General features: G+C 38.5%; 2 protein-coding genes across 4 annotated transcripts; one reads left to right on the top strand and one right to left on the bottom strand.

Moving 5' to 3' along the window:
- Positions 1-22: 22 nt before the first annotated feature.
- On the top strand, positions 23-11,525 carry LOC131792701 (notchless protein homolog 1). The gene is made up of 18 exons (XM_066162142.1): positions 23-79; positions 1,008-1,134; positions 1,348-1,519; positions 1,697-1,742; positions 2,405-2,484; positions 2,665-2,741; positions 3,281-3,378; positions 4,651-4,687; positions 5,487-5,642; positions 6,812-6,850; positions 7,052-7,192; positions 7,505-7,601; positions 8,126-8,231; positions 8,338-8,380; positions 8,625-8,684; positions 9,180-9,236; positions 10,095-10,165; positions 10,876-11,525. Exons 1-18 carry the CDS (start codon positions 75-77, stop codon positions 10,886-10,888), a joined length of 1,425 nt encoding a protein of 474 aa, XP_066018239.1. The 5' UTR covers positions 23-74; the 3' UTR covers positions 10,889-11,525.
- LOC136278916 (trafficking protein particle complex subunit 11-like) lies at positions 8,302-24,871 on the bottom strand. 3 transcript variants are annotated; one of them, XM_066162144.1, is made up of 14 exons: positions 24,672-24,871; positions 23,914-24,083; positions 23,303-23,381; positions 22,681-22,735; positions 22,326-22,406; positions 21,644-21,708; positions 21,032-21,093; positions 20,594-20,670; positions 18,708-19,711; positions 18,146-18,184; positions 17,583-17,621; positions 14,388-14,507; positions 10,005-10,157; positions 8,302-9,666 (listed from the first exon to the last, which is right to left on the bottom strand). In XM_066162144.1, the coding sequence occupies exons 2-9, from the start codon at positions 23,938-23,940 to the stop codon at positions 19,585-19,587; spliced, it is 573 nt and encodes a 190-aa protein (XP_066018241.1). In that variant the 5' UTR covers positions 23,941-24,083; positions 24,672-24,871; the 3' UTR covers positions 8,302-9,666; positions 10,005-10,157; positions 14,388-14,507; positions 17,583-17,621; positions 18,146-18,184; positions 18,708-19,584. The 3 variants fall into 3 exon arrangements, with proteins under 3 accessions (XP_066018241.1, XP_066018240.1, XP_066018242.1); XM_066162143.1 differs by lacking the exon at positions 14,388-14,507; XM_066162145.1 differs by lacking the exon at positions 14,388-14,507 and having other exon boundaries at positions 18,713-19,711.
- Between the last annotated feature and the right edge of the window lie 1,589 nt (positions 24,872-26,460).

Here is a 26,460-nt window from a genome sequence, read left to right as displayed (position 1 = left end):
CTACTTTTACCGCTGTTAAGAGTAAACATAGAAAATTCACGTGGAATTTTAGCAAATCCACCAAAAGGGACAAAATGAGGTGACTTACTCCTTATTTTAAGTTATACCTTGCGCATCACACTGTCTGCCTGTCACCTAACTTTTCTATCTCTAAGATCCAATGAGTAATTCTCTCCTCTACGTTATGTAAATCTAATCCGCGATCAGGCGTTCTCGCTGATTGAACATGTCAAGTTTCCCATGTGAAAGAAAGCCTGATTCGCAGATTCTCGTATCTTAGTCATCGAGACTAAGTGTTATATCAAGATCCTCCAGCTTAAGGGTTTTTCTACGTTTTCGTCAATGTTCCCTGCGGCCAATGTAGTGAAATAGTTTTGGAAATCGAGGTTCATGTAAATAACTTCTTTGAGTTAAAGGTCTTAAAATTGTGGGATCAAGTTGTTCTGGTGTGAAGTGCCCTCCATTCATAAACTCATCTAGCAAACTATGATTGATGCAACTAAGAAATTAAAACTTAACCTGGAATACTAGCCTGCCAGTCAGTGGGGCTAACCAGTCACAGTAAACAAAACAGCTTTAGTTTAGCTGACCAATCACAGCTGTGTAAACCAACCAATCACAATAGGGCATCATATTCCATATGATGATGGATTAAAGCATTGATTCCCATTAGCATGTGTCTATTTACTCTTTTCAACTATCAGTGGTTTGGGTCAATTTTTGGCCCACTGTCTGCTGGCTATTGGTAATGTGTCAGTAATGTGATAGTAATGTGTCAATATCATGTTGGTTGACAGGTTACAGACTACTGAACATGGGAGCTATTGTTCATATTTACTCAAAAATTATGATTCTTTGTCAGAGCTGACCAGATTATGACAAAAATGATGATAATATAATGAGGATATAATGTTGGTAAGGTTTGAAAATAAAGAAGGACAGTTTGATTTTGAAAGAGAGATTTAAGCTTTCTATTAAATATAACTGTCTTTAATACCCTTTCACAGTGAAGGTGGCCGCATTCTTGCACAGTTCAAGAGTGAGCTTGGAGAGCTCATTGGTACACCATTTGACCTTCCTCTTGATATTACTCCTGATAAATTAGAATTAGTTTGCAATGCAGTGCTGCAAAAGGTAAGATGTTTGCTATTTACCACTTGAGCACTGTTGCATATGTGGACTCTCTTGACTTATTCAAATTTTAAGAATAAAAATATCATAAAGCCCTAACTGGAGTACTAAAAAAAAAAAGTTGTTGAATGATTTAGTGAATGATTAATTATGATTATTACTTTAATATTCCTTGGGGCTCAATTTTTTTTTTATTTGTTTTTTTCATTACTTCAGGATGAAAGCGTACCTTACTCTTTCTATGTGAATGAGTCAGAAATTACAGGCAGTCTCAAGGAAACATTAGAAACCCAAACACTAGAAACAGAGAAAGTTGTAGAGATTGTGTATCAACCCCAGGCTGTATTTAAAGTTCAAGCTGTGACAAGATGCACCAGCACAATTCCAGGTAAAATATTTTAATCTAAATTTGTCATTACTGTTCAAGAAAATAAATGACGGTCTCTATATATTCTGCAAACATTGCAAAATAATTTTCTTTGAGTGATTTTTTTGGGCCTTTTTTTGAGATAGAATGTTTTTCAAACTTGGTAAAAATATATCTATTTTTTTCGGTCTGTGTTAGGTCACTCTGAGGCTGTCATTTCAGTGTCATTTAGTCCTGGTGGCAGGTGGGTTTAGTGTTGAAACATGACATTGTAGAGTATTCATAGTTCAAGTTACTCCTCTCAAGCCATTATTACTCTACTTTGACTGTCCTTTATTCAGTGATCAAGATAGTATATTTACCTTACAATACTTGTGATTAGTTATTTTAGGAAATCTAGGTAATCTTGGTTTGCTGTGAGGATTTAACCCTTTAACTCCCAGAAGTGATTAAAATGAAACTTCTCCCCATGATATTTATACATTATTGAGCAAACAGGTGATGAGAGCACTCAAACATATCAGTTAGAAGTTTTTATCCAGATCTATCACCAAATTCTCATAACTAATTTACAAGGAAATGAGCAGCACCTAGAAGGGAGAATTTTTAATCAGATGTTGGGGGTTAAAAGGGTTAAACCATGGTCCTTCTAATTCTATGGTCCAGTGCTCTACTTCTAAGTTACAAAGAACTGGGGGGCAAGGAAAGCTAAAGGTATTGGTTTACAGGGCTGATATAATTATTTGACAAGCATCCTGTATTCTGCCTTTGAGGGTTAGCAAATCCTGTGTGGAAATTTCAGAAGATGGTGCGTTTTGAGCTCTCTTATGAATAAGAAAGACAAGAATTCTTTTTGTTTTGTTTTGTTCCGTTTTTTTTTTATACATATTTATAAATCCTTCTTAGATATTTGGCAAGTGGTTCAGGAGACACAACTGTTCGGTTTTGGGATGTGAACACAGAAACACCTCATTTTACTTGTAAAGGTACTCACCCATCATTGAATTTTCATCCCTGTAACAAATGTTGTTGAGATTTTTCTATATCAAAGTCCTAGTGCTTCATATTTTAATTTGATGTTGATCAAAGTCAAAAACCTTTTGAACAGTGAAGTTATGATGTATGGATTTTCAATAATTAATTTATTCTTGATAATCATTTTTGAGGCCATACACACTGGATTTTACATATAGCGTGGTCTCCAGATGGGAAGAAGTTAGCTTCTGGCTGTAAAAATGGTGAGGTAAGAATGTGATTTTCAATTGATAATTATAGTGTTAGAGTTATCAATTTGGAGTTTTATTTTAAACAAATTTCCCATTTTTTGGTTTTAAATTTTCCTCCTTTAGTTTAATCTGTTGTCTGTGTGAGCATCACAGTAAATGTATATAATCTTTAAAAAGCTTTAAAGCATGGACAAGAGAATTGGAAACTCAGTAAGGAGAAGTTATGGATAGAGGAGAGGATATTTCTCTGACTAGGTATTATGTTCAAGGCAAGCTTGTTTCCTCTTGCATAAATCTGTGTCTGGAGTATTACATGAAACTTGACCCTTGGACCTCTAAGATTGACTAGCATCTAATTTCTCCTTAAAATATGGCCTCTGAATCACACATCAAGGTCATGAGAATAAAGGAAATGATCACCAACCAAACCAAAGCTCTTGATTATTAAACTAACTCTCTCTGTCAGCGCCTTAGGACATGTATAGAGAACAGTATGGAGAATATGTACACTGATGTGAGGGTGAAAAGGGTCAATAAATTGTCTGATTTATTTTAGATTAGAATATGGAACCCTGTTGATGGAAAGCAAATAGGAAAGACTTTGAAAGGTCATTTGCAGTGGATTACTTGGCTCAGCTGGCAACCACTTCATAGGTACAATGTTTTGAATAGTGGTTACTTAATTTAGAAAAACAGAGAATGTGATATGTTTGTGACTGTGAAGTTTTTCTGGTTAAACATTTTTCAAACCAATTTGCTTTAACCCTTCTTCTTTTAGTCATTATGATAAAAAAATCAATACATACTTTTTCAACCCTTTATTTCCCATGAGTGACCAAGATAGAATTTCTCCTTACACTATCAATACAATATCAAGCAGACAATTGATCAGAATAAAGAAAAATCTTAATTAGGGGATTATGAGTTGATACCAAATTCTCCAAACTAACATCACAAGAACTATGTGGCAGAAAGTAAGGAGAATTACTAATGAGATCTTGGGAGTTAAAGGGTTAATACCTTTTTCTGTCCACCTAGTTGTGTTGATAAAGGCATATAGAATGGCATGCTGAATATCTCCAATTATTTACTCCACTCAAAATTCAATTTTGTGGCAGATCACCTGGCCATTACAGTTTTAATGAATAAAAGGAGCAACTTTCTAAACTTTCTAAAGAAGTGTGGTGCTGCATCAGTGAGGGGTGTTACAAGATGATTTGGTTCAAAATTGTTTTGAAATGGCCACTACAAATAGATTCTAAAGCTGATATTTTAAACATTAGTTCTTCATCAGAGCAAATTTATTCTGAGGAAGGACTAATGCTCAAAATGTCAGCTTTCTAATCTCTTTATTGTGGCCAATTTGCATCATCAACTTAGTGAATTAAACCAAAGTATCATCTCACTCTTAAATGTGTACTACATAAAGGGGAACAGTTTTATTTAGTATATAGATTTGCATCATTGATGAAAATTTTCCTGTCTGCCAACATTTCTAAAAGAATTTGAGCGGAGAATTTTGTGGTGGAACAATTGATAATCCCCTAGGCTGGGTTGTTCAAAGCTGTGAGACAATATCCGAGGTTTAGTGTGAAATCTCACTTCAGGTATGAAAGCTGTAAAAGAATATTTGGTATAATTCTTTTTGTCTATAATTTGATGCTTGAAAGCTCTAAAAAGGATAGAGAAAATTATTTGAAAAAGGCTTTTGAAGAAAGAAACAAAGAAACTCAGTTTAAATCTTAACCCTGGGTTATTGCTAACAGGCCTTTGAACAACTGGGCTCTGGACAATATTTTGTGCTATTCCCAACACTTGGCTGCTTGATATTGTATTGATATAGTAAGGAGAAATTATGTCTTGGTAATTCATGGGAGTTAAAGGGTTAAACCTAATTTTTTTCCTTTTTCTTTGTTTTATTTTCAGTAATCCTGAGTGTAGGTTTTTGGCAAGTTCATCAAAAGTAAGTGTTGCTCAACAATGAACCTGTTATCACATGAATACTCTGGAAATTTCATCATAAAGTAAAAGACGTCCAAAATTTCTCAGGCTCCTTTAGTTCAATTGAAAGCAAAGATCATTTTAACCCTTAAACTCCTTCGATCTGATTGTTAATTCTCCCCTCTAGCTGCTACACATTTCCTTGTAAATTAGTGACAAGAACTTGGTGTTATTAGATGAAGATAAAAGCTTCTACTTGATAACTTTGAGTATTCTTATTACCTGTTTGCTGGGTAATGTATGTACATCTTAGGGGAGAAGTAACATGTTAATCACTTCTTGGAGTTAAAGGGTTAAATCCTCACAGCAAACCAAGATTAAATTTCACAGTGGCTCAAACAAGTATGCTGTATTTAGATTATTTTCATCTTGTTTGCATAAGTCATGTTTTCTTTCACGGAATGGAGTTTTGATGGTCAGCAGTAGAATTCTCCAATTGGCAACTTGTTTTTATAAAACTTTTAAACAGTTTGATTTCAATGTTTTCAATGAAACGATGATTATATAATCCTTATGATGTCCATTAAGGGGTTTCATTCAATTTTTCTTTGAGCAGCTGCAGACAACACAATAGGCAGCTGAGCCCACAAGGTGAAACCAAAACACAGGAGCCCACTCCCAAGCTAAACAGACAGCTATAGGAGGTCTTGCATGCAGCAGCAGACAGCTAGTAACTGGTTTTTAATGAAACTGCTGCCTGCTGTTTTGTGAATTACATTGATCTCAAATGTTAAGTATCTTAATTACTTTCTTCTCTGAAGGATACAACTATCAAAATATGGGATTGCATCCTCAGTCAGTTGATAAGAACATTATCAAGCCATACCAAGTCAGTGACATGTATCAAGTGGGGAGGGGAGGGGCTTATTTACTCCTCCTCTCAGGACAGGACGATTAAAGTGTGGAGGGCAGATGATGTAAGTGAGTTTCTGTATGAAACAAACTTTTTTGTTAATGCTGATGGTTGGAAGTATTGAAGTCTCCCTCTTATCTGTCATTTGGTCTCGTCATGCAATGGGCTTTTTCCCTCTCCCCCTTCCTATTAACCCTTTGACCCAAAAGAATGACTGACACCTAATTTCTCCTTACCATTTCACCCCCACATCACACATTGAGGTCATGAGAATAAAGGAACTGATCACTAACTAAAGATGCTTATGGTTCTTAAACAAATTCTCCTTGTCAGCATGTTAGGAAAGGTACAGAAAATAGTATGGAGAATATACATACTGATATTGGGATGTAAACTGTTAAGGCTGAAATATTTGAGCTTGTCTGTCATTAGTTTCTAAACTCAAAGGAATGAGGTTCCAGCCAAAGTAGCTCTTGGAAGGGGAGGGAAGCTGTTGCATGACAGGAGCAAATGATAGCTGCAAAGGGGAATAGTAGCACTGCAATACACCCATTTAAAAAGTAATCCTTCGAAATTTAAACTGAGTATTGAGATTTATACCTTATTAAGGTGTTATTGCCAACCACTCCATGCCCAGTCATCTTCTCTTCAGTTTCCTTACTTGTGGGTGTCTGGGTCTTCCTCAATGTGTAAATCTCTAACAAAAACCTTTTCTAGATAGAAAGTTCTTTTTTCCCTGTCCATCACTATAGAGCAAAAAGGGCTTTTAACCCTTTAACTCCCAGATCAAATTTGTAATTCTTCTTACTGTCAACCATACAATTCTTATAATGTTAGTTCAGAGAATTTAGTATTCGATCAACTAATTATTCCCAAATTGATATTTTTCTTTATTCTCATTACCTATCTAAATGATATTGTATTGATACTGTATGGAGAAATTCTGTCTCGGTCACCCATGGGAGTTAAAGGGTGAATAAGGTCACAAGAAGTCCGGGATTTCAATTGTTTTACATTACTTACTAGTATTGTTTGAAAACAGTTGTCTCTCTCCTCACCAATCAGATGCAAATCTTAAATCAATGATTGTGACTTAAAGTGGTGTGATGGTTTGCTTTGAGTTGGGTTTTATGACTGTCACAGTATTTAATAGTGCTCTATAAATCATGATATACAGTAGTTAGTTATACCATCATCTTAAACATTTTGGTTCTTTGTCTTTCCATTTTCTAGGGAGTTTTGTGTAGAACATTGCAAGGTCATGCGCATTGGGTAAGTTTGCAGTCAGGGAGGTAAAAAGATATGGAAGAATAAAAATTTGTGTAATGTTAAGTTTTGTTCAAATCATTTGACTGTATTTCTAAGCAGCAGAGAGATAATTATAAACAATGGAATCTTTCGTTCATTTCTTGCAAATGATTGTGAAATATTTCTTAAGCAGTCATTGCATTCTAATTTTGTTTTATATAACAGGTGAATCACTTAGCACTGAATACAGACTACGCTTTAAGAACTGGTGTATTTGATCCATCAAAAGGCTCAAGTAATGAATTAGTTACAGCAGAAAATGATACACTGAAAGAGAGAGCACTGCAAAGATACATGCATGCAAAGGTATACCATCAACTTTCCCTTTAACCCCTTAAGGGTGACTAACATCTAATTTCTCCTTACAATAACACTCCTGAGTCACACCAAGGTTATGAGAATAAAGGAAATGATCACCAATCTCCTGATTATTAAACTGACTCTCTCTGTCAGCACCGTAGGCAACATATAGAGAACTTTATAGAGAATATGCATGCTGATGTGAGGGTGTAAAGGGTAATCCATCAGCTCACAGCAAATTAACTTCTAGGTGGCTGTTATCTTGCTGCTCAAGTTAGAGTTATCTTCGTATGATCAAATTCTTTTTTTTCTATTCAGGGAGGAAGAAGAGAGCGATTGGTTTCAGGCTCTGATGACTTCACTCTATTTCTTTGGGATCCAGAGGAAAGCAAAAAACCTCTAGCCCGTATGACAGGTCAGATAAGTGGGTATGCCTGTATACAGATTAGAGATGTTTGAAACTTCAATAGGACTGAGGATGGGGTCTGATGTTTCGAGCATTAGCCCCTCATCCATTAGCCCTTCACCATTCACTCTGATGAAGGGCTAAAACTTGAAATGTCAGCTTTGAAACTCTTTCTGGTGGTCAATTTACATTATCAATTCAGATGATACCGGTAATTCTGAATGACTCTGTTATACTCTCCCACCTATGCAGCACCACAGTTTCTTCAGAAACTTTCCTTCTTTAAACTTCTTGTTGGTTTATGCTATATAGTTGGGATTAAGTTCCAAAACAAAAGCAGACTTCAGCTTTGGTTATTTCGGTAGAACTCAATAAATGGTCTTTCCATGGATTCTAAAAGTTATTACACAAGCTGTAAAATAAATTTTATGTTATCTTTTATATTGCCGCTTCTTGCAAAGCAAGATCGACGGAAATTGTGTTTTTTGGTATCACGTCCCAGAACCCATTGTTTGTTCATTTTCAACTTTTAGGTCACCAAGCTCTTATAAATCAAGTCAGCTTTTCTCCTGACGGTCGCATGATAGCAAGTGCCTCATTTGATAAGTCAGTTAAAATCTGGAATGGTGACAGTGGAAAGTAGGTGGAATTAACCTCAGATTTACTACTTGCCTCAGCCTTCAATCCTGGCCATCTTATTATATGTTATTTCATTAATAATGTAATTGGCTTTATTTTTTATTAGGTACATCACATCTCTTCGTGGACATGTGAACTCTGTATATCAGGTAAGGAGTTCTTCAAAACTTTTACTGTGCACATTTTAAGTCTGGTTTATTTTATTCTAATTTTCTTGTTCTTCTTTTTGTATTAATTGGTGAGGTGTCAGTTTCAAGAAGACCATTCAATGACTTTTCTGGTGTCCATGATAACCTTTTCTTTCCACCAGGATTTCTTTGCGATAAAAATGCAAATTTTACAATGATCGTTTTCCAGGTTATGGTATTCTTAACAGTGTTCAAATTTTCCTAGATTGCTTGGTCAGCGGACAGCCGACTTCTTTGCAGTGGAAGTGCAGACAGCACCCTAAAGTTAAGTGCTCAGCGAGCCAATAATATTAAGAGTGTGGTGAAGTGTAGGGTTATTGTTTCAACCTCGTCCCCAGGGTTCTCTTCTGCTCGTTCCCTCTCGTTTCGAAGGAAGAGGAGGAGAGAACCCTGAGAACGAGAATTTGATTGTTTGCTAAACAGTCAACGAAGCATGCAGCGCACGGATGTGAAAAGAAGTCCTTTTTGTCTAAAGAAATCGGCTTTTAACGGTAACCAAGGGCGTTGACCGGTATTTCAATCAAGATCCTAGACATGTGTCTTTCTGGTACTGGGGAGGAAGGGTGGGTGGAGACAAAATAAGTCGCGTTCCTTAACAAAGGAGAGGGTGGGGGTCGTTCGCATCTTAAGACCAACCCAACTCTACCCCCCTGAGCCACGACGTGGGTTACAGAAAATCGTTGAAAGAAGTGGTCGAGTCTCGACAGAGGAAATGCAGTAAATTTTGAGTTGCCATGAACGCAATCTTTTAATTTAACAGGTGTGGGATTTGAAAACAAAGAAAATCATGGAGGATCTTCCTGGTCACGCAGACGAGGTATATGGTGCATAATTCATTACTTAATAAGTTTCGTAACTCTCGCTTACTCATCGGTTCACCCTTTAGCTCCCAGAAGTGGTTAACATGTAAATTCTCCCCATGATATTTGTACAGTATCCAGCAAACAGGTAATGCAAATACTCAAACAAATCAGGAAGAAGTTGTTATCTTGATCTAGCGACAACCTCTCGTAAATGACTTATAGGGAAACGTGTAGCAGCTAGAGGGGAGAATTAACAATCAGATCGTGGGAGTTAAAGGGTTGAGAACCATTGCTTACAAGGCTATATATATAATGAACTGATGACTTCGCGCTTTGATCATTTAGAGCACAGATGCACTGCTGTCGTCTTGAAAACAAAGTAGTTTTCTTTGTTTTTTTCACTGTGTTGCTCGGTTTTTAAATGATACATTTTCTAGCCATCCTCTGCAATACAACAAAATGAAATACCCAAGTTTGTGTAATCTAATAATGAGGGCCTCGACGGTATATTATTCTTATTTTTAATTCGAACTCACTGCTGCATTAACATGTTCTGTTGAATGGGAGATCCCGCGCCGTAAGGGAAGGTAATCACATCGAGTGGCTCACAGAATTTTTTAAGGGGCGTTTTCACAGGCGTCACTTTCGTGGTAATTTTGACTCCCTAAGAAGAATGCCGAACGTTTACGGCAATGTCAAATAAGTAAAACACTCATTTTGTTCCATGTTCCTATAATCTTCTAGTCAACACTGCATAAAAATTGAGACTAATTTTTGTTCACCTGAGTTAATGTAAACTCATGCATTTTCATCTCGTGGACAAACGGCTTAAGGCAGACGGAATAACGTTTTTTTCCCTTCTCTTGTGACAGGTTTACAGTGTCGACTGGAGCCCAGATGGTACCAGAGTTGCGAGCGGAGGAAAAGACAAAGTCCTGAAAATGTAAAGGATTTTTTAACTTGCGTTTAATTCAATGTCTTAGTATCCAGGCTTGGGTTCGTAATGTTTATAGTTATGTTGTATTTCAGCTTCTCTTTTCTTACTTATAAAGAATTCTATAACAGGAAGAAGGGAGAATTACTAATCAGATATTTAGAGACTTTTACAGGGGTTATGTCATCGCTACTGTATTCCTTCGCATTCTGTCTTGTGCGGGACTTTGTTAGCTGGGCTTTCTGCATACAGTTTGGTTTTATCAACCGAATTGATGAAGTAAATTGGTCACTGTAAAGAGTTTCTAAAGCGAACGTTTCGAGTGTGAACTCCATTCTCTCTGAAGAAGGGCTAACGCTCGAAACGTCAGCTGTAGAACTCTTTACATTGACCAATTTACACTAACTACTTAGTTCATAACATCAAGTTATCTTTTAAAACCCCCTCTGACGCAGCACCACAGCTTTGGAAACTCACCCATTTATTCTTTGTACTTGTAATTTACCCCGTAAGAATACCCCTGTCTCTCTCCCTCCCCCTCTCTCCCTCTTCTCTCTTTCTCCCCCTCTCATTCCTCTCTCTCCCTCCCTCTCACCCCCCCCCCCCCCCTTTATGTTAAGAGGAAAACTGCTCTTTGTTGGATAACTTCGGATTGATTCATGTGAACATTATCCACAAGCTTTGTACAAACATTAAGTATCTGTGCTTCTTTGTTGTAGGTGGAGATCTTAAAGAAGAAAGACTGCGTTTGGAACGTAGTAAGTACGCATCCGAAGGGACGAATCGTGGAAAGGAGAAGGACGAGATACTGGGTACTAAGTTGACAATGCGGCTTCTCTGAGACACTGGACAATTTTCACAAGTGGACAGTCCATGATTTATGAAGATGGCGATCGAAACAAAATGCAATTTTTTTGTCGTTAAGTTCGAATTTTGAACCTCTTTCATACCATCAAAGGAAAACAGGATTTGTTCTGAACTGCGAAAATACCGAACTAAAGCTCCTATCACAGAATTCATTTTTAATGATAACTGAGGCACTTTAATGATGATGTTACGACACTAAAGATGTGTACAGTTTATAATACAGGGAAAAGGAAATGGGTCAAATTGGAGAATACACCTTTAAGTCGCTGATCAAATAACCTGAGTGAGCCCGATTGTTCGAAGGGCAGCTGCGGTCCGTAGTCCGGTTCCACCAACGATGTCGAAACGTCAGTCACTACTACCGACATCAGTCCGTCTCAGGATGATACTATAGGAAAATTCATTACCTGACAAGGGAATTCCGCGTTAAATAGCACGTGATAACCGATACCGCGCGAATCGCGAAACGAAGCGATTCGTACGATATTGGTTTCCACGTGCAATTCAACGCGGAATTCTCGAGTCAGGTAATGGATTTTCCTTGAATCGCATAATTGAATAAAAATAAGAAAAAAAGAAAACAGTCATGATATCGTTAGTTTTTATCCTGGGCGCGCGCCCCAGAAAGCCATTTCAAAGTCAACCGTCAGAACTGTCATTACGTTAGCGAATAGTAAGCAAGGTCAGTCGTACACAGAGCCACAGAGACTCCACGGTGAGGGAGGTCTATTACGAAGTTCGTACGACACGCGTCATTTGTTTTCTTTGCCCCACGCTCGAAAAACGAGAGAAGACGAAAAAAACATCTTTCTCTATTTATTTACCGAGCTCAAAACTTACCATCTCTCTTAATCTATCAACATACATTAAGCTTTCGACATTTGTGTTCCTAGCAGCATGCAGGACGCGAGTCATATGAATTTCGTAGGAGACCTCCCTTACCGTGGAATCCCTGTGGCTGAGTGGTAGAGCATCGAAGCGCGGAATCCGAAGGTTTGAGGCTCGGTTCTTCATGTGGACTCAGAATTTTTTTCTTTGTTGCTCGTGACAAGACGAAAAGCATCTTTCTTTGTTTCTTTACCGAGCTCAAAACTTACCATCTCTCTTATTTCCATCTACAAATTTGACGATATTTGTTATGTTTACGTTGATGCGAAACAATATCACTTAGCCTCGTTTTCAACTCGCAATTCCACACCTTATTACATCCATTTTGAAATCACTGGTGGTCCCTGTAATCTGATTGGCTCTAATTAGTACAATTTATTCACGAATCGCACCATTTTTGGTCTTAAATCACATCTTTTTCCCAGCCAATGAGGAAGCCTCACTAAAAACAAAACAGCCAATTAGATTTCATGGTTTGTTTAAAGTAACCGATCAAATTGCAGGAAAGTGAAAGACAAAGAGTATCATGAGGCATATTTTGCAACTTTTGTTTCCAAAACTCTTATTTTTCGCCCTAAAAAATGGATGAATTTAATTTCAAATCAGCTCAGTACTACATCAATAAAATATTTGAACTGACCAAATCCTGAATTTGGGCAATTTCAAAATGGATGTAATAAAGTGGTAATTGAACCTCGTGTCGTGCAATTTTGATCTAAAATCATACTTGTGATTTCAAATCGAACGAGCACGCAGTGCTCGTTCGATTTTGAAATCATGCCTATGATTTCAGCCCAAATTGCACTCCACTCAGTTCAATTACCGTTAGAAATACTTCGCTTCGTTGACCAATCAGAATGCGAGAATTTACTCGACATGCGACTCTAATTGGAACGATCAGATAAACGAAGATAACAAAATCACATAAAACCATTTACTGGAATTGTATGATTGAGGAGTCCGTTGTACTTAAGTTCTACTAATTGAGCTGAAGGAATGAAGCAGTACGAGTACAATCTGATTATTGGATTGCCACCTTTTTTAGTCGTCATTGTTTCTTTATTTGCCGTTTATGTTCAATTCCGCGATCTGAATCTGATCGGGCGCTGGTTTGCCAAAAACGTATTTCCGATATTCTGAAGGAAGAGAGTGGGCAAGACGGATCGCCGACATGGTTTTTTAAAGACATCGATCCTACACCTCCGAGGGAGTCCACTCCGAGGAAATTATCATCCAAGATTAGGTTAACTTCTTTGCTGTTGTTCGCTTGGATACTTACTGGCGCGATACTATTGCTTTGGTAACTACTTCTGCTCGAAGTGAGCAGCGACTACGATTTAGAAGACCCTTCAAAAGAATGCTTCGAGGTCAAATCCTGGAGTTGGCCGAATGAAGATCCATCAACTGTAGTAGCGTTGCCATTCAAAACGGAACCACATACGTCTTATCCTACAAAATCATTTTCAATCTTTGAGTGGCCACAGGTGCAAGCTATGGAGTATTCAAGACGCCCATGTTGACCTTTAACTGGGGTTCAAGCGTACTGTTGATGATTAAGAAACCCAAAACCCTGCGAGTAATACGAATTATCATCACGTTCCTGTCTTGTCTTGCCTCGGTAATTCCAAGTTTTTTGATGACCCACCCTATCGGTGCTGCGTTTCTGTTAAATAATCTTGTTGTTATCCTTAAGATAATAATAATATTAGCGTATTCACTTATCTTCCTATGGCGCATCCCTTGGAATAGCTGAATATATTAAACACTGAACAGAACAACCCGAACAACACTGGCTTAGACAACCCCGTTGCCGCAACTGACAGCCAATGGAGGTATCAGTCCGTGGAAATGTGTGGGATAAGGACTTAAAACAGTTTTTCAACAATACCACGTAGGTTGTGTCTAAGTTTGTAAATTTCTGTAGGCATGCATGTACAGATCGAAGCTTGAACAGAAACAGTGTGTAGTGTATGACCGTTCGTGTGATGCTTCGGTCTATTTGCTCTTCCTACTACGTCTGGGACTACAAATATAGTCTACCTGAAAGTTGGAACAATAAAAGTCATTAACGTCGCGAGTAAGGAGTAGAATCGATCTGTGCCGAGATATAGACACAAATGATTCCAGTACATTTTGAACATAATCGTCCACTGTCGGGCGAGGATGTGAGTCTAATCAAAGACTTGGTAGAATCAATTTGAACCCCGATAAGTTTGTCGGGTGTCCGGAGTGTCGAAAAAGGTGGCTCCTCGGGAACACTTTGGTCAGGATGTGCGTTTGATTTTGTGATTTTTAACATTTTTTGCATTAGGGTGTAATTCAATCAGTCAATCCACAGGTGGCCCAAGCTCCAGCTGTGAGATGATCATGTTGCGAAATAAGAGTCATGGCGAAATCAAAAGAGTTTGTAAGGGAATATTTACGACCGCTCTTAGGAATAAAAAATATAGTCAAATTCTCAATAAAAATACCTCACCTTACTTCCACAGTGCAAGTAAGCGACTGGTTTGGATGCGTCCTTGTCATTTCTTTCCACGTTGCAGAGGTGTTCTCGGAATCGGTCACTTAGTCGTCTCCCTGTTTCGCCAGTGTACAACTTATTGCAATAAGTGCAAGTTATGCAGTAAATAACATTGGCGGAGGTACACGTAAAGTGATCAGTGATCTTAATGGATATCTTGGGTCCCGATATTTTCTCTACGTTACGAATGAAAGGATAAGTTTTGCATCGTGAGCGAGTGCATTTGAAAGTTTCAGATTGTTTATTGGTTTGAAATGAACTTCTGACCAAAAAGTTTGTCACGTTTGAAGAAATAAGTGGGGGTTGCGAAAAGATAATGGCAGTCTCTGAATCGTTTTGAAGTAATTTAAAGTGTTTTAAGAATGATAGATTTAACTGCGCGGTTGTGAGGGTGAAATTTAAGAGTGAATAGAATGCGGTCAGTGTTTTCTTTCTCAGCCGTTTGTAGTGTTGACTGTCGATCAATTTGTTGGGCACGGTAATGACCCGCTTGAACGACAGAAACAGTATAGCCACCTTTGTCGAAAAACTGGCACATTGCCTCTGATTTTTCGGAAAAATCAGAGTCGTCACTGCATAAATGACGAAGTCTTAGAAACTGTGAAAAAGAGATGGAATTCTTGACGTGTGATGGATGCGAAAATGAATACAACAAGTAACTATATATGTGACTCTGTAGAATTGTAGTAAACACTACTGCATAAATCGTTGCCTTCAATTGAAATTTTGATGTCTAGAAAAGCCAGAGAAGTGTCGAAAATTTCCCAGGTATATCTAAAGTAGAGGAGGTAGCGCCGATGCAGTCGTCAATGTGACGGCCGTAGAGTTCAGGTTTAGGGCCGTGGTACTGACTAAAAAATTGATGTTCGATAAAACCTACGAAAAGATTGGCGTAGCTGGATCTCATTTTAGTACCCATGGCCACGCCATTAGTTTGTTTGTATTAGTTACCGCTGAACAAAAAGCAATTGAGTGTAAGTACTAGTTCGGCTCGACGGAGTAGTTTCTCAGAGCTAGGTTCCTTAACAGTGCGTTGATCGAAAAATGTTTGAGGGCCCGGAGACCTTCGTCATTGGGAATGACAGTATAAAGAGATGTAACGTCCATAGTAAAAATAAGTTTGTTTTCAACCCACCTATTAACACTAAATTACTATTTTTAATTTAGTCATGCACTGATCACGTGCTGTTGTACTCGACGAGACAACTTTGCAATTGTATCCCGATCGGGATACAATTTGAATTTGATCAGGAGCACGTGACCAAGAATCTACCAATCACAGTCCTCGTTTGTTGAGTGAAAGTCCAGGTATATAACAAAATCATATCAAATCATTTCTGGAGTTGTATGATTGAGGAGTCCGTTTGTACGTAAGTTCTACTAATTGAGCTGAAGGAATGAAGCAGTACGAGTACAGTCTAATTGTTTTACTGCCACCTATTATTGTCGCTGTTCTTTCTTCAATTGCCGTTTGTTGCATATTCTGCGATATGAATCGGATCGGGCGCTTGATTATCAAAAACGTATTTTCCGATATTCTGAAGGAAGAGAGGGGGAAAGACGGAACGCCGAGATGGTTTTTTAAAGACATCGATCTTACATCTCAGCAGCTAATTTCTTCTCAGGAGAAATTACTATCCAGGATTCGGTTCGTTTATTCGCTGTTGTTTGCAGTGATACTTAGCGGCACGTTACTATCGTTTTGGCAACTACTTGTGCTCGAAGTAAGCAGCGACTGCGACTTAGAGGACCCTTCAAAAGATTGCTACGAGGTCAAAACCCGGAGTTGGCCGAAGCAAGATCCCATCAACTGTAGCAGCGCTGCCATTCGAAACGGAACCACATACGTCTTGTGCTACAAAATCGTTTTCAATTTGGGATTGGCTACAGGTGCAAACTATGGAATATTCAAGCTGTCCATGCTGGCCTTAAGCTTGGGTCCGAGCCTATTGTTGATGATTGAGAATCGCTGTATTCGTCTAAAATTAATAATTATCTCGATCGTGCCTTTTATTTTAGTACTTCCTCCATTGGTTTTGATGTTCACCACTATGACCGTTGGGTTTTTGTCAGACAAAAGTGTTGTTATCGTTCAGGCAGTAATAATAGTAGTGAATTCACTCATCTTCCTATGGGGCATCCCTTGGGATAAGCTGACTGAGTTAAAAGCTGGGCAAAACAACTCGAACAACACTGGCTTGGAAAACCCCGTTGCCGCTACTAACGACAATTAGAGGCGTCAGTCAATGGAAATGTGTGAGATAAGGACTAACTGTTATCCTCAAAATAACAATAATATTACTTAATTTCTTTGTCTTCCTAAGTGGCTTCCCTTGGGATAAGCTGACTACATTAAACGCCACGAAGAACAACCTAAACTACACTGACTAAGAAAACCCTGATGCTGCCACTGACGACAATGAAAGGCCTGAGTTCATAGAAATACGAGGGATAAGGACATACAACAGTTTTTCAATAATACCGCGTAGTTAGTGTCTAAGTTTGTAAATTTCTGTAGGTATGCATGTTCAGATCGAAGCGTGAACAGAGACAGTGTGCAGAATGTATGACCGTTCGCGCGATGCTTCGGTTTATTTGCTCTTCCCACACCATCCGGAATTACATATATAGTCTACTTGAAAGTTGGAACAATACTATTATTAGCGTCGCGGGTAAGGAGTAGAATCAATCTGTGCCGAGATGTAGACACAAATAATTCCAGTATATTTGAACACAATCGCCCCCTGTAGGGCGAGGATGTGAGTCTTAGTTTGCTTTAGTAAGTCACCATGGAAACGGAAATTGAACCTGTTAATTTCATCGATGAATAAATTGTATTTAATCAAAGACTTGCTAGAATCAATTTGAACCCTGATAAGTTCGTCGGATGTCCTGAGTGTCAACAAAGATGGCTCCTCAGAAACACTTCTGCCAGGACGTGCGTTTGATTTTGTGATTTTTTAAACATATTTTTGCATAAGGGAGGTAATTCAATTAGTCAATCCACAGGTGGCCCAAGCTCCAGCTGTGAGATGATCATGTTGTGAAATAAGAGTTATGGCGAAATTATAAGAGTTTGTTTGGGAATATTTACGAGCGCCCTCAGGAATAAAAAAAAACACAGTCAAATTCTCAATAAAAATACCTCACCTCACTTCCACAATGAATCGCTTGCCATCTGACCGCTTACTATGTTGAAAAGAAATCATTTTAGCGAGTTATCCATTTCTTGGTTTACTACTTACATAAGAATAGCGAGCTTTCATATAAACTGAAATGGTTCCAGTACATTTTGAACACAATCGCCCACTGTTGGGCGAGAATGTGTCTTAGTTTGCTTTTGTAAGTCATCATGGGAACCGAAATTGAACTTGTAAATTCCATCGGTAAATAAATTGTATTGAATCAAAGACCTGATAGAATCAATTTGAACCCCGATAAGTTCGTCGGGTGTCCGGAGTGTCGAAAAAGGTGGTTCTTCGGGAACACTTTCGTCAGGACGTGCGTTTGATTTTGTGATTTTTTAAACATATTTTTGCTTAAGGGAGGTCATTCAATTAGTCAATCCACAGGCGGCCCAAGCTCCAGCTGTGAGATGATCATGTTGTGAAATAAAAGTCATGGCGAAATTATAAGTGTTTGTTTGGGAATATTTACGAGCGCCCTCAGAAATAAAAAAAAACACAGTCAAATTCTCAATAAAAATACCTCACCTCACTTCGACAATGAATCGCTTGCCATCTGACCGCTTACTATGTTGAAAAGAAATCGTTTTAGCGAGTTATCCATTTCTAGATTTACTACTTACATAAGAATAGCGAGCTTTCATATAAACTGAAATGGTTCCAGTACATTTTGAACACAATCGCCCACTGTTGGGCGAGAATGTGTCTTAGTTTGCTTTTGTAAGTCACCATGGGAACCGAAATTGAACTTGTAAATTCCATCGGTAAATAAATTGTATTGAATCAAAGACCTAATAGAATCAATTTGAACCCCGATAAGTTCGTCGGGTGTCCGGAGTGTCGAAAAAGGTGGTTCTTCGGGAACACTTTCGTCAGGACGTGCGTTTGATTTTGTGATTTTTTAAACATATTTTTGCTTAAGGGAGGTCATTCAATTAGTCAATCACAGACAGCCCAAGCTCCAGCTGTGAGATGATCATGTTGCGAAATAAGAGTTATGGCGAAATTATAAGAGTTTGTTTGGTAATATTTACGAGCGCCCTCAGGAATAAAAAAAAACACAGTCAAATTCTCAATAAAAATACCTCACCTCACCTCGACAATGAATCGCTTGCCATCTGACCGCTTACTATGTTGAAAAGAAATCATTTTAGCGAGTTATCCATTTCTAGGTTTACTACTTACATAAGAATAGCGAGCTTTCATATAAACTGAAATGAGTCCAGTACATTTTGAACACAATCGCCCACTGTTGGGCGAGAATGTGTCTTAGTTTGCTTTTGTAAGTCATCATGGGAACCGAAATTGAACTTGTAAATTCCATCGGTAAATAAATTGTATTGAATCAAAGACCTGATAGAATCAATTTGAACCCCGATAAGTTCGTCGGGTGTCCGGAGTGTCGAAAAAGGTGGTTCTTCGGGAACACTTTCGTCAGGACGTGCGTTTGATTTTGTGATTTTTTAAACATATTTTTGCTTAAGGGAGGTCATTCAATTAGTCAATCCACAGGCGGCCCGAGCTCCAGCTGTGAGATGATCACGTTGTGAAATAAGAGTCAGAGCTCCTCAGGAACACTTTCGTAAGGACGTGCGTTTGATTTTGTGATTTTTGACACATTTTTGCATAAGGGAGGTAATTCAATTGGTCAACCACAATGTAAACGAAAGTTTTCGTGGATTATACTGACAAGTATCAATAAAGCTGCATAATGCTCTTCTGTTGAAAATACTGAGGAATCTCCGCATTGCATAAAACAGGTATCATACAATCAATAGAGGATTTAGTAATTGGTTCTCTCCTTGGGATGTTGTCTTCCATTAGAGTAAATTTCGAGGTCATGCGGGTTTTCTGAGAACGATCCGCTAGCTCGTTGACCGCATCAAGTAACTTGAGACCGCATTCCTTTGATTCTATGAAAACTGAGTTTACTATTTACTCTCCATTTCATTCCTATCGCCTGGTGTTCACGTGAAAGGTTCCGATTGTCTCAACTGATCTGAATACATAAGTATGGACAGACGCAAGAGTTCCTTTTCCGGGGACGAGTGGAAGACACTCAGACATCTCTTCTCGCCATGCCTAAAAGTTCTTCTGCAGAGAACAAAACCGAAACTCCATTTTATCATCATTAAAAGCCAACCAAGGATATATATTGCGGTCTATGTACTCCGAACAAGTAACGGAAAGTACATAAAACGAAGTGAAACACATCATCATTCCTAAGCCTTCACGTGGGTAAAAAAAGGTGTGCTCTTTGATTGACTATTAGCTATCTGGATTAAAGCCAAGTCTACACATCATAAACAGTTCGTGTTAAAAGTGAACCCAGGTACAGAACATCATGTTTTGTACAAAAGTTTACTGATTGTTAGATGATAACTTTGTACGGCTTTCCGACATAGAACATCGATGACGATAGCTTACGTCAGTTCAAGCTCATCCCACGGTTTTTTTATCTTAAAAACCAGCCACAATCTTGAAAACACTGACTGGGAAACTCTTTGAAACAAGGTTGACGTTCAGTGTTCGCGCTTGTAGCATGGAAAAAGCACGCATGTGCAGGAGAAACTAGGGTAGGTTCGAGGTAACAGGTTTGCCCTGGAAACTACAGGATAAAACTCTCACTGTACAGCATCACTTCCTATACATATTGCTCAACTTTCGTCACACAGACTCCTATTTTATTCCATCACATCTACAGAGATAACCTTGTTGATGCTTTCTTCAAGACAAATTGTGAGAGATTTCCCCTAATCACGAAAAAGTTGTAAAAGCTTCTCTTCCTCCCTCTCTCTCTCTCTCTCTCTCTCTCTCTCTCTGCTGGTGTGCGCAGCTGTTTCTCCCGCAGTAACTGAATCGTGAATTGAGTCAAAGACTTGGCTCTCCGTTTCTTGACGTTCCCCGGATGTTGCGCGACTTCGTAGGTAGTTACAGGAATCGATAATCACCAGCTTGAAGTGTTGCGTGACTTACTTTTCCCGTCTCGATTTCCCCTTTGATTGGTGCGTCGGAGAAGATCTCTCTCTCTGGAAAAGTTGACCATCTTGCAACTCGTATAGAATAAGGAGAGAGGAAACTTCAAAGCTTTCACTTCAGCAAGTGACCTAGATAAAACTTCCCCTTACAATATCAATATAATATCAAGCAGGTAAGTGATGAGAAAAAAAGAAAAACATCAGGGAATAACAACTTGATCTACTTCCAAATTCTCAGAACAAAGATTATAAGAAATGTACGACAGACAGTAAGGAGACTATTGAGGTTTTTGGAGTGAAAGGATTAAAGACGATAAAAAAGAAGAATAAAACTCCTTTTTCCCTAAAGGCCCGTGAAGACCACTACGGATTGACTCATATGAGTATTATCTACAAGCTTTATCCCTTTAAACGACCATTGGCAGTAAGTCCTTACCGACATGACGTGAATAAGATTAGTTTGACATCTTGTTTTCTCTTCACGTGAATTTTCAACATCTGATGTTTTCTTGAATCAAGGACTTTACCACTAATACAATAACAGATATTGGGTAAGATGTTTTACTAACGTATTACACCGCAGTGAATTTGACTTGGGCAAAATCTGTACAGCTTTATACAACTACAAATGTCAATATTATCCTAAAATTCCCAAATTTTGCAACCTTACTAGTTGGTTGCCCAAGAATACCTTGCGTTTTGAAGGCGCTTTTCAGCCTCTCCACCTGACTTGGAAACCAATTTAACCCTTTAACCCATAAGAGTGACTAGCATGAAGAACCAATAGGAACTCAAAGCAAAAACAGGCACCCTGCCTGAAGCGCGGGAAAACGCGGAAGACCAAGTCGTGGTTGGTTTTAGTTTTGCATCTGATTGGTTGAGAAAATGGCGCGAGTTTTCTTGACCAATAACATAACGAAGCTAAGTTACACCAATACAATCCCAGATCACTTTGCATTGAAAATAACTCTACCCGAAAGAATCACTTCACCCAGAAAAAAATACTACGTTCAGTTATTCAAATGATAGGCAGCATTTTCAAGGATACATCTTCCCGTCAATTCAAGCGAAAGGGTGATATATTCCTCCACATTGCCAACCAAGTACGCACACCTGCAACAAGAGTTAAGAAGACTAAGGATATACGAATAAATAAATCTAAAACTCGAAGTTGAGAAAAACTGTTTTGAACGTTCTACACTAAAATTGCTATCCATAAACAACCTCTTGGCAATAATTTGACGTTAAACAAGAAGACAAACTTTGATTTTTGGCATTGTAGCAGTCCAACTGAACAGACGTGGAATTATTCCGTCTGTCCGAGTTGGCTGTGTCCGTGTCGTAAATGAGCCAAACTTCCACCAACCTCGACGTAGTATCCCTGATTCTCACGCTTGAGGGCTTTTCAATAACGTGTTACCAACCACAACCAAGGTAAACCCAATAACCAATCACAGTGAAGATAAATATCACAAGTGATAACTTACAGAGGAAACAAGTAAGCTGCCTGAAGCGCGGGAAAACGCGCGTTACCAATGTGCCATTGGTTTCAATTTTACACCTGATTGGTTGAGAGGGTAGCGCGTGTTTTCAAGACCAATCACAAAGCAAGGCAATGCAAAACCAAGTAAATTCAGATTATTTCAACTGAAAATGTTTACATGTTGAGTTCTCAGAAACAAGAGCTGGAGAGTACAAATCTTTTCTCACTTACTACAAAACAACAGTACCTCAGTGATGTGATTAAAACTGACGTAAGAAGTGACCACCATTTTTCTCTGCGGTAATCCCAGGTGACTTTTCCCAACAACCTTAAAGAAGAAATCTACAAGGGTTATGAATAAAGCCCTGAAAAATGCATATCTAAATTACATTTTGGTCTGAATTCCTCAATAAAGTTAAATGAAATATTAATCAACTCATTTTGTGGTAATTTAGCGTCTTTTCACGAAATTACTTTCACGTAACGGCCTCCGACCGAAAGTAATTTCGTAGGAAGACGCTTCAAACGGCCTGGCCTGCCTGTGGTACAATACTTGATCACTACTGACTCTAAACTGAAACATTCTCTTATGCTACACTCACAATAAGGCTTTACTGTAATCTCTAGCATGGTAATACTCCTCACCCATCTGAACCACTGCAGAATTAACAAAAAAGACTCGCTTTTAACGTGAACATGAAAGAACTTCAGAGCATACAGTAGAAAATGATTAGCTTGCCCAGTTATCCATATGCAATATTAATCATCATTGTAACAACTATTCAACGTACAGTTGTATCCCTATGTTTTATCAAGTATTTTTATTGCATATTATTGTCATATTGATAATTAGATATGAAAAGCCAATAGACCTCGACTATGTACACTATATCACTCTGCTTCGTAAATTTAAAAAAAAAAACTTTTAAAAGCACTACATGTACATTGTCATGACGAAACAAAAGCTTTTAGTTGCATCTTGCTAAGTTCTTAACCCTTTACACTCTAAAATCAGTCTATATATTCTCCATACTGTTCTTTATACATTTCCTAAGGTGCTGACAAGGAGATTTTGTTCACCAATCAAAAGCCTCTTTGGTTGGTGATCATTTCCTTTATTCTCATGACCTTAACATGTGATTCAGGGCTGATATTTTAGGGAGAAATTTGATGCTGGTCACTCTTAGGGTTTAAAGGGTTAAAGTGAAAAAAGAGAGAACTTACTCAGGTATCTCTTCATCCTGGGTGATTTGTACTTTTTAAACTGAGCCACTGCACTACTGACAAGGGGAATGATAATCCACTGCGAGAGAAAAAAAAAAAGGAGCCAATATTCTAAGTACCTCAACCAAATATACAAAGTAGGTTAGCATAAATAAAGAGATTGATGGTAAGAGTATTTGCTAACAAGGTATTATGTAATACTGGCAATTAGGATTTCAAATTCATAGTTGCTTTGGTTTGGCTAGAAAGCTCATTGATGCAATAATTGTCGTCTCGTCCCACATAAACATATAGCCCTGGTTGGAAACGCAATCGTGGATACCAAAGTTGTAGGTCCACAGCTGCCTCTTATAAAACATATCGTTATGCTGTAAGTTTGGGGTCTCCAGATTTTGTTGAAAATCATACGTTATCATGTCTACGGCATCTTTACTGCGGTGTTTTACTCCTGAAGAGCCAACTGGACGGGGCTTTCCAACCCAGCTCCTCACCGCGCGTGCCTTGTCGTCTCTACGCGTTGTAAATGCAGATTTGGCAAGTTTGTGATGTTCCTCGATTAAGGTTCACTGTTATAGAGGGGTAAGATAACATTCTCACTCTCGTGTTATTACCTGACTCTTTCTAGTTTTGAAGCGCATTCAGTTTGCCTGTCTTTCCACTGAACGTCATCCCAATCCAACTCATAAAACATGACCACCACAGCAGGAGAGAGATAAAGATGTTTGTGCATCCATTTTGTCTTCAAGATACCCTTTGGTATGTACCACTCATAGGTAGAACGCTACAAGGAAACAAGACTCAGTGATAAAAAGCCAGCATATACTCGCATAAGCAGAGGTCTCAGTAACACTGGTTACAGGAGGCCTACTGTTTCTGTGAGAGGTCTTACATTACTAATTGGCTATCTGCTAAGATTTTCAATGGTAGTGACCCCACTAATGGCAGTATCTGCCCTCACTTATGGAAAAAAACCCGGGGAGTATGATTGAATTGTGATAAACTCTTTTAATGATTTTGTGGAAATCACTCATAGAACTTTCTTTATAAAATCATATAAGAAAAATGAAACAGTGGCAGCTTCCTATGCAGACAGCCTTACTGTACAAAAATAGTGTCCATTTAACCCTTTAGCATCTAAAACCCCAGAATCAAACATTAAGCTAAGGTCATGAGAATACAGGAAATGATCACCAACTATAGCTCTTGATTGCTGAACAAATTCTCCCTGTCAGCACCTTAGGAAATGTATTGGGAAAAGTACACTAAATAAACTATACTGAAAGAGCTTAAATGTAACCAAAATAAGAAGAATTTCACGTAATAAAAGGATTTAAGAATAACTACACTTAAAAGCGATAAGAAAGCTCACCTTTGATTTTGCTTTGGGAAATTCGTGATCAATTGGTAGAAGTCTGAAGGATAGTGGAACTCTCTCAGGATGCCTGTTCACAGAAAAAGACTCCCAGGTAGCTTTGTGCAAAGGTTTCTGATTAATATCAAGTCCCATAAGAGCTGTGAGGCCCAAAGGACGGGTCGCCAGTTCTGTCGGAAACTCGCTGGCAGCCGCCATTATTGTTTAGGCTAGAAATGTAACCTGGCCGGCTGTAACGTCGACCGGTAGTGACTGGATCGGAAATATCGACTTCATTGGGTATACACGCCATATATATATGGCATATAGACGACAAAGTGGCTGACAATATATATGCTTTAAACTTCATGTAAGACTTACAATATGTCCTAGTTAGCTTTATTCTTTCACGTTCACCCACATCTACCCTAAGTTAATCATGTTCTACCACGTTGACCCATTCATTGGACGCAGATTTTTTCAGTAGTAGTGGTTCCTTGCACTTTCCACGATTGAATGGCTATCAGCGGTTAAGTCTGATCTATATTAGGGAGTTGCGATCGTTTTGCTTAGGGGTCGTTTCTTTAACGACCAGCTGTTGCTATAAAAACGTCTTAGGTCGTTTCGCCAACGTTTTAAGTTATTTCACCAACATCTCTGGTGCTTTCAGGCACTGGCGCTTCCTTTCAAATATTTTAGAGCTAATCGACTTTAAACCTGATTATATCGCGGCATCATAGGTCGAATGAGAATTTTCCGAATGGCATGTGCTGTATGTTTCACTCAGTTTGGTCTCATGCACCGTGGACGAATGAAAACCTCAAATTTATCCCTTACTTTGTACCGAAATAACTTGAGTTTTGTCAAATCGACTTTCTGCGCGTATCTTATCGACTTTGTCGATAAGCATCGAATCGACTTAAGTTTGGCTTGAATAGAATCGTTTTGGATGTTTTTACGGGTAATTGACGATCACTGCAACCAAAGCTCGGATGGGCTGGATAACTTTCCAAATGGGCCAACTCTCAAGCCTACAGAAAAAATCCCCGGCCCCGCATAGTTTGCCAAGTCCCCCAGACCAAAGGAAATTTGATTGGTCTTTCTTTTACCACTCTCAAAACCTGTTTTTTTTTGCAAATAATTTTTGTTATCTTTTTTCTCTTGGACAACTTTTTCTCGATAACTCGGTTACCACCGGAAGGAATGCGTGATTTATGATTTTCTCATGTTGTCCGGCGTTCACACTCTCGTTCTGTCTTGCGTGACATGTACTGACATGACATGTAAGACCTGATATGGGCTCAATACAGTTTTCACGTATTATTTGAGTGATTCCTGACCTAAGATAACCGCTAAATCTTGTATCAGTGTTGTATTTCCGAGGTGTCAAAGACATTGATTAGAGATCAAACGTGAATAGCAAACCATCCTCATTCATTACTTATACCGATCATTGTCTGGGGTGGTTAAGTTATGGGAAACGATTGTGGCCGAGGCAATAAGCAGCTGGGTACGAAAATGCTAGCTGCGAAAAATGTCGCCGAAGGGGAGGCGAGAATTTCTTGAAAGGTGCCAGTTCTGATTTCTCTTTTCAATGCCCCATACATCTCGGTATGAATATCTCCTTAAAGCTAAAATGAAATGTTAATCAACGCATTTGTGATGACTTTATGTTAAGCGCTATAAAAGTTCTATGAATTCTCAGTGGTTCTCATTGTTTTATTGCCCAATCATAACCCTTCTTCTTCATTGTTCGCTTGGAAAATTCGTTTTACGTCTCCCGTAAGTTACGGTATTCCTCTGTGGT

Source organism: Pocillopora verrucosa, chromosome 2 (assembly GCF_036669915.1).
Source record: "Pocillopora verrucosa isolate sample1 chromosome 2, ASM3666991v2, whole genome shotgun sequence".
Taxonomy (NCBI): domain Eukaryota; kingdom Metazoa; phylum Cnidaria; class Anthozoa; order Scleractinia; family Pocilloporidae; genus Pocillopora; species Pocillopora verrucosa.
Note: the sequence above shows the minus strand (reverse complement) of the source record. Positions and strands in the feature narration are given on the sequence as shown.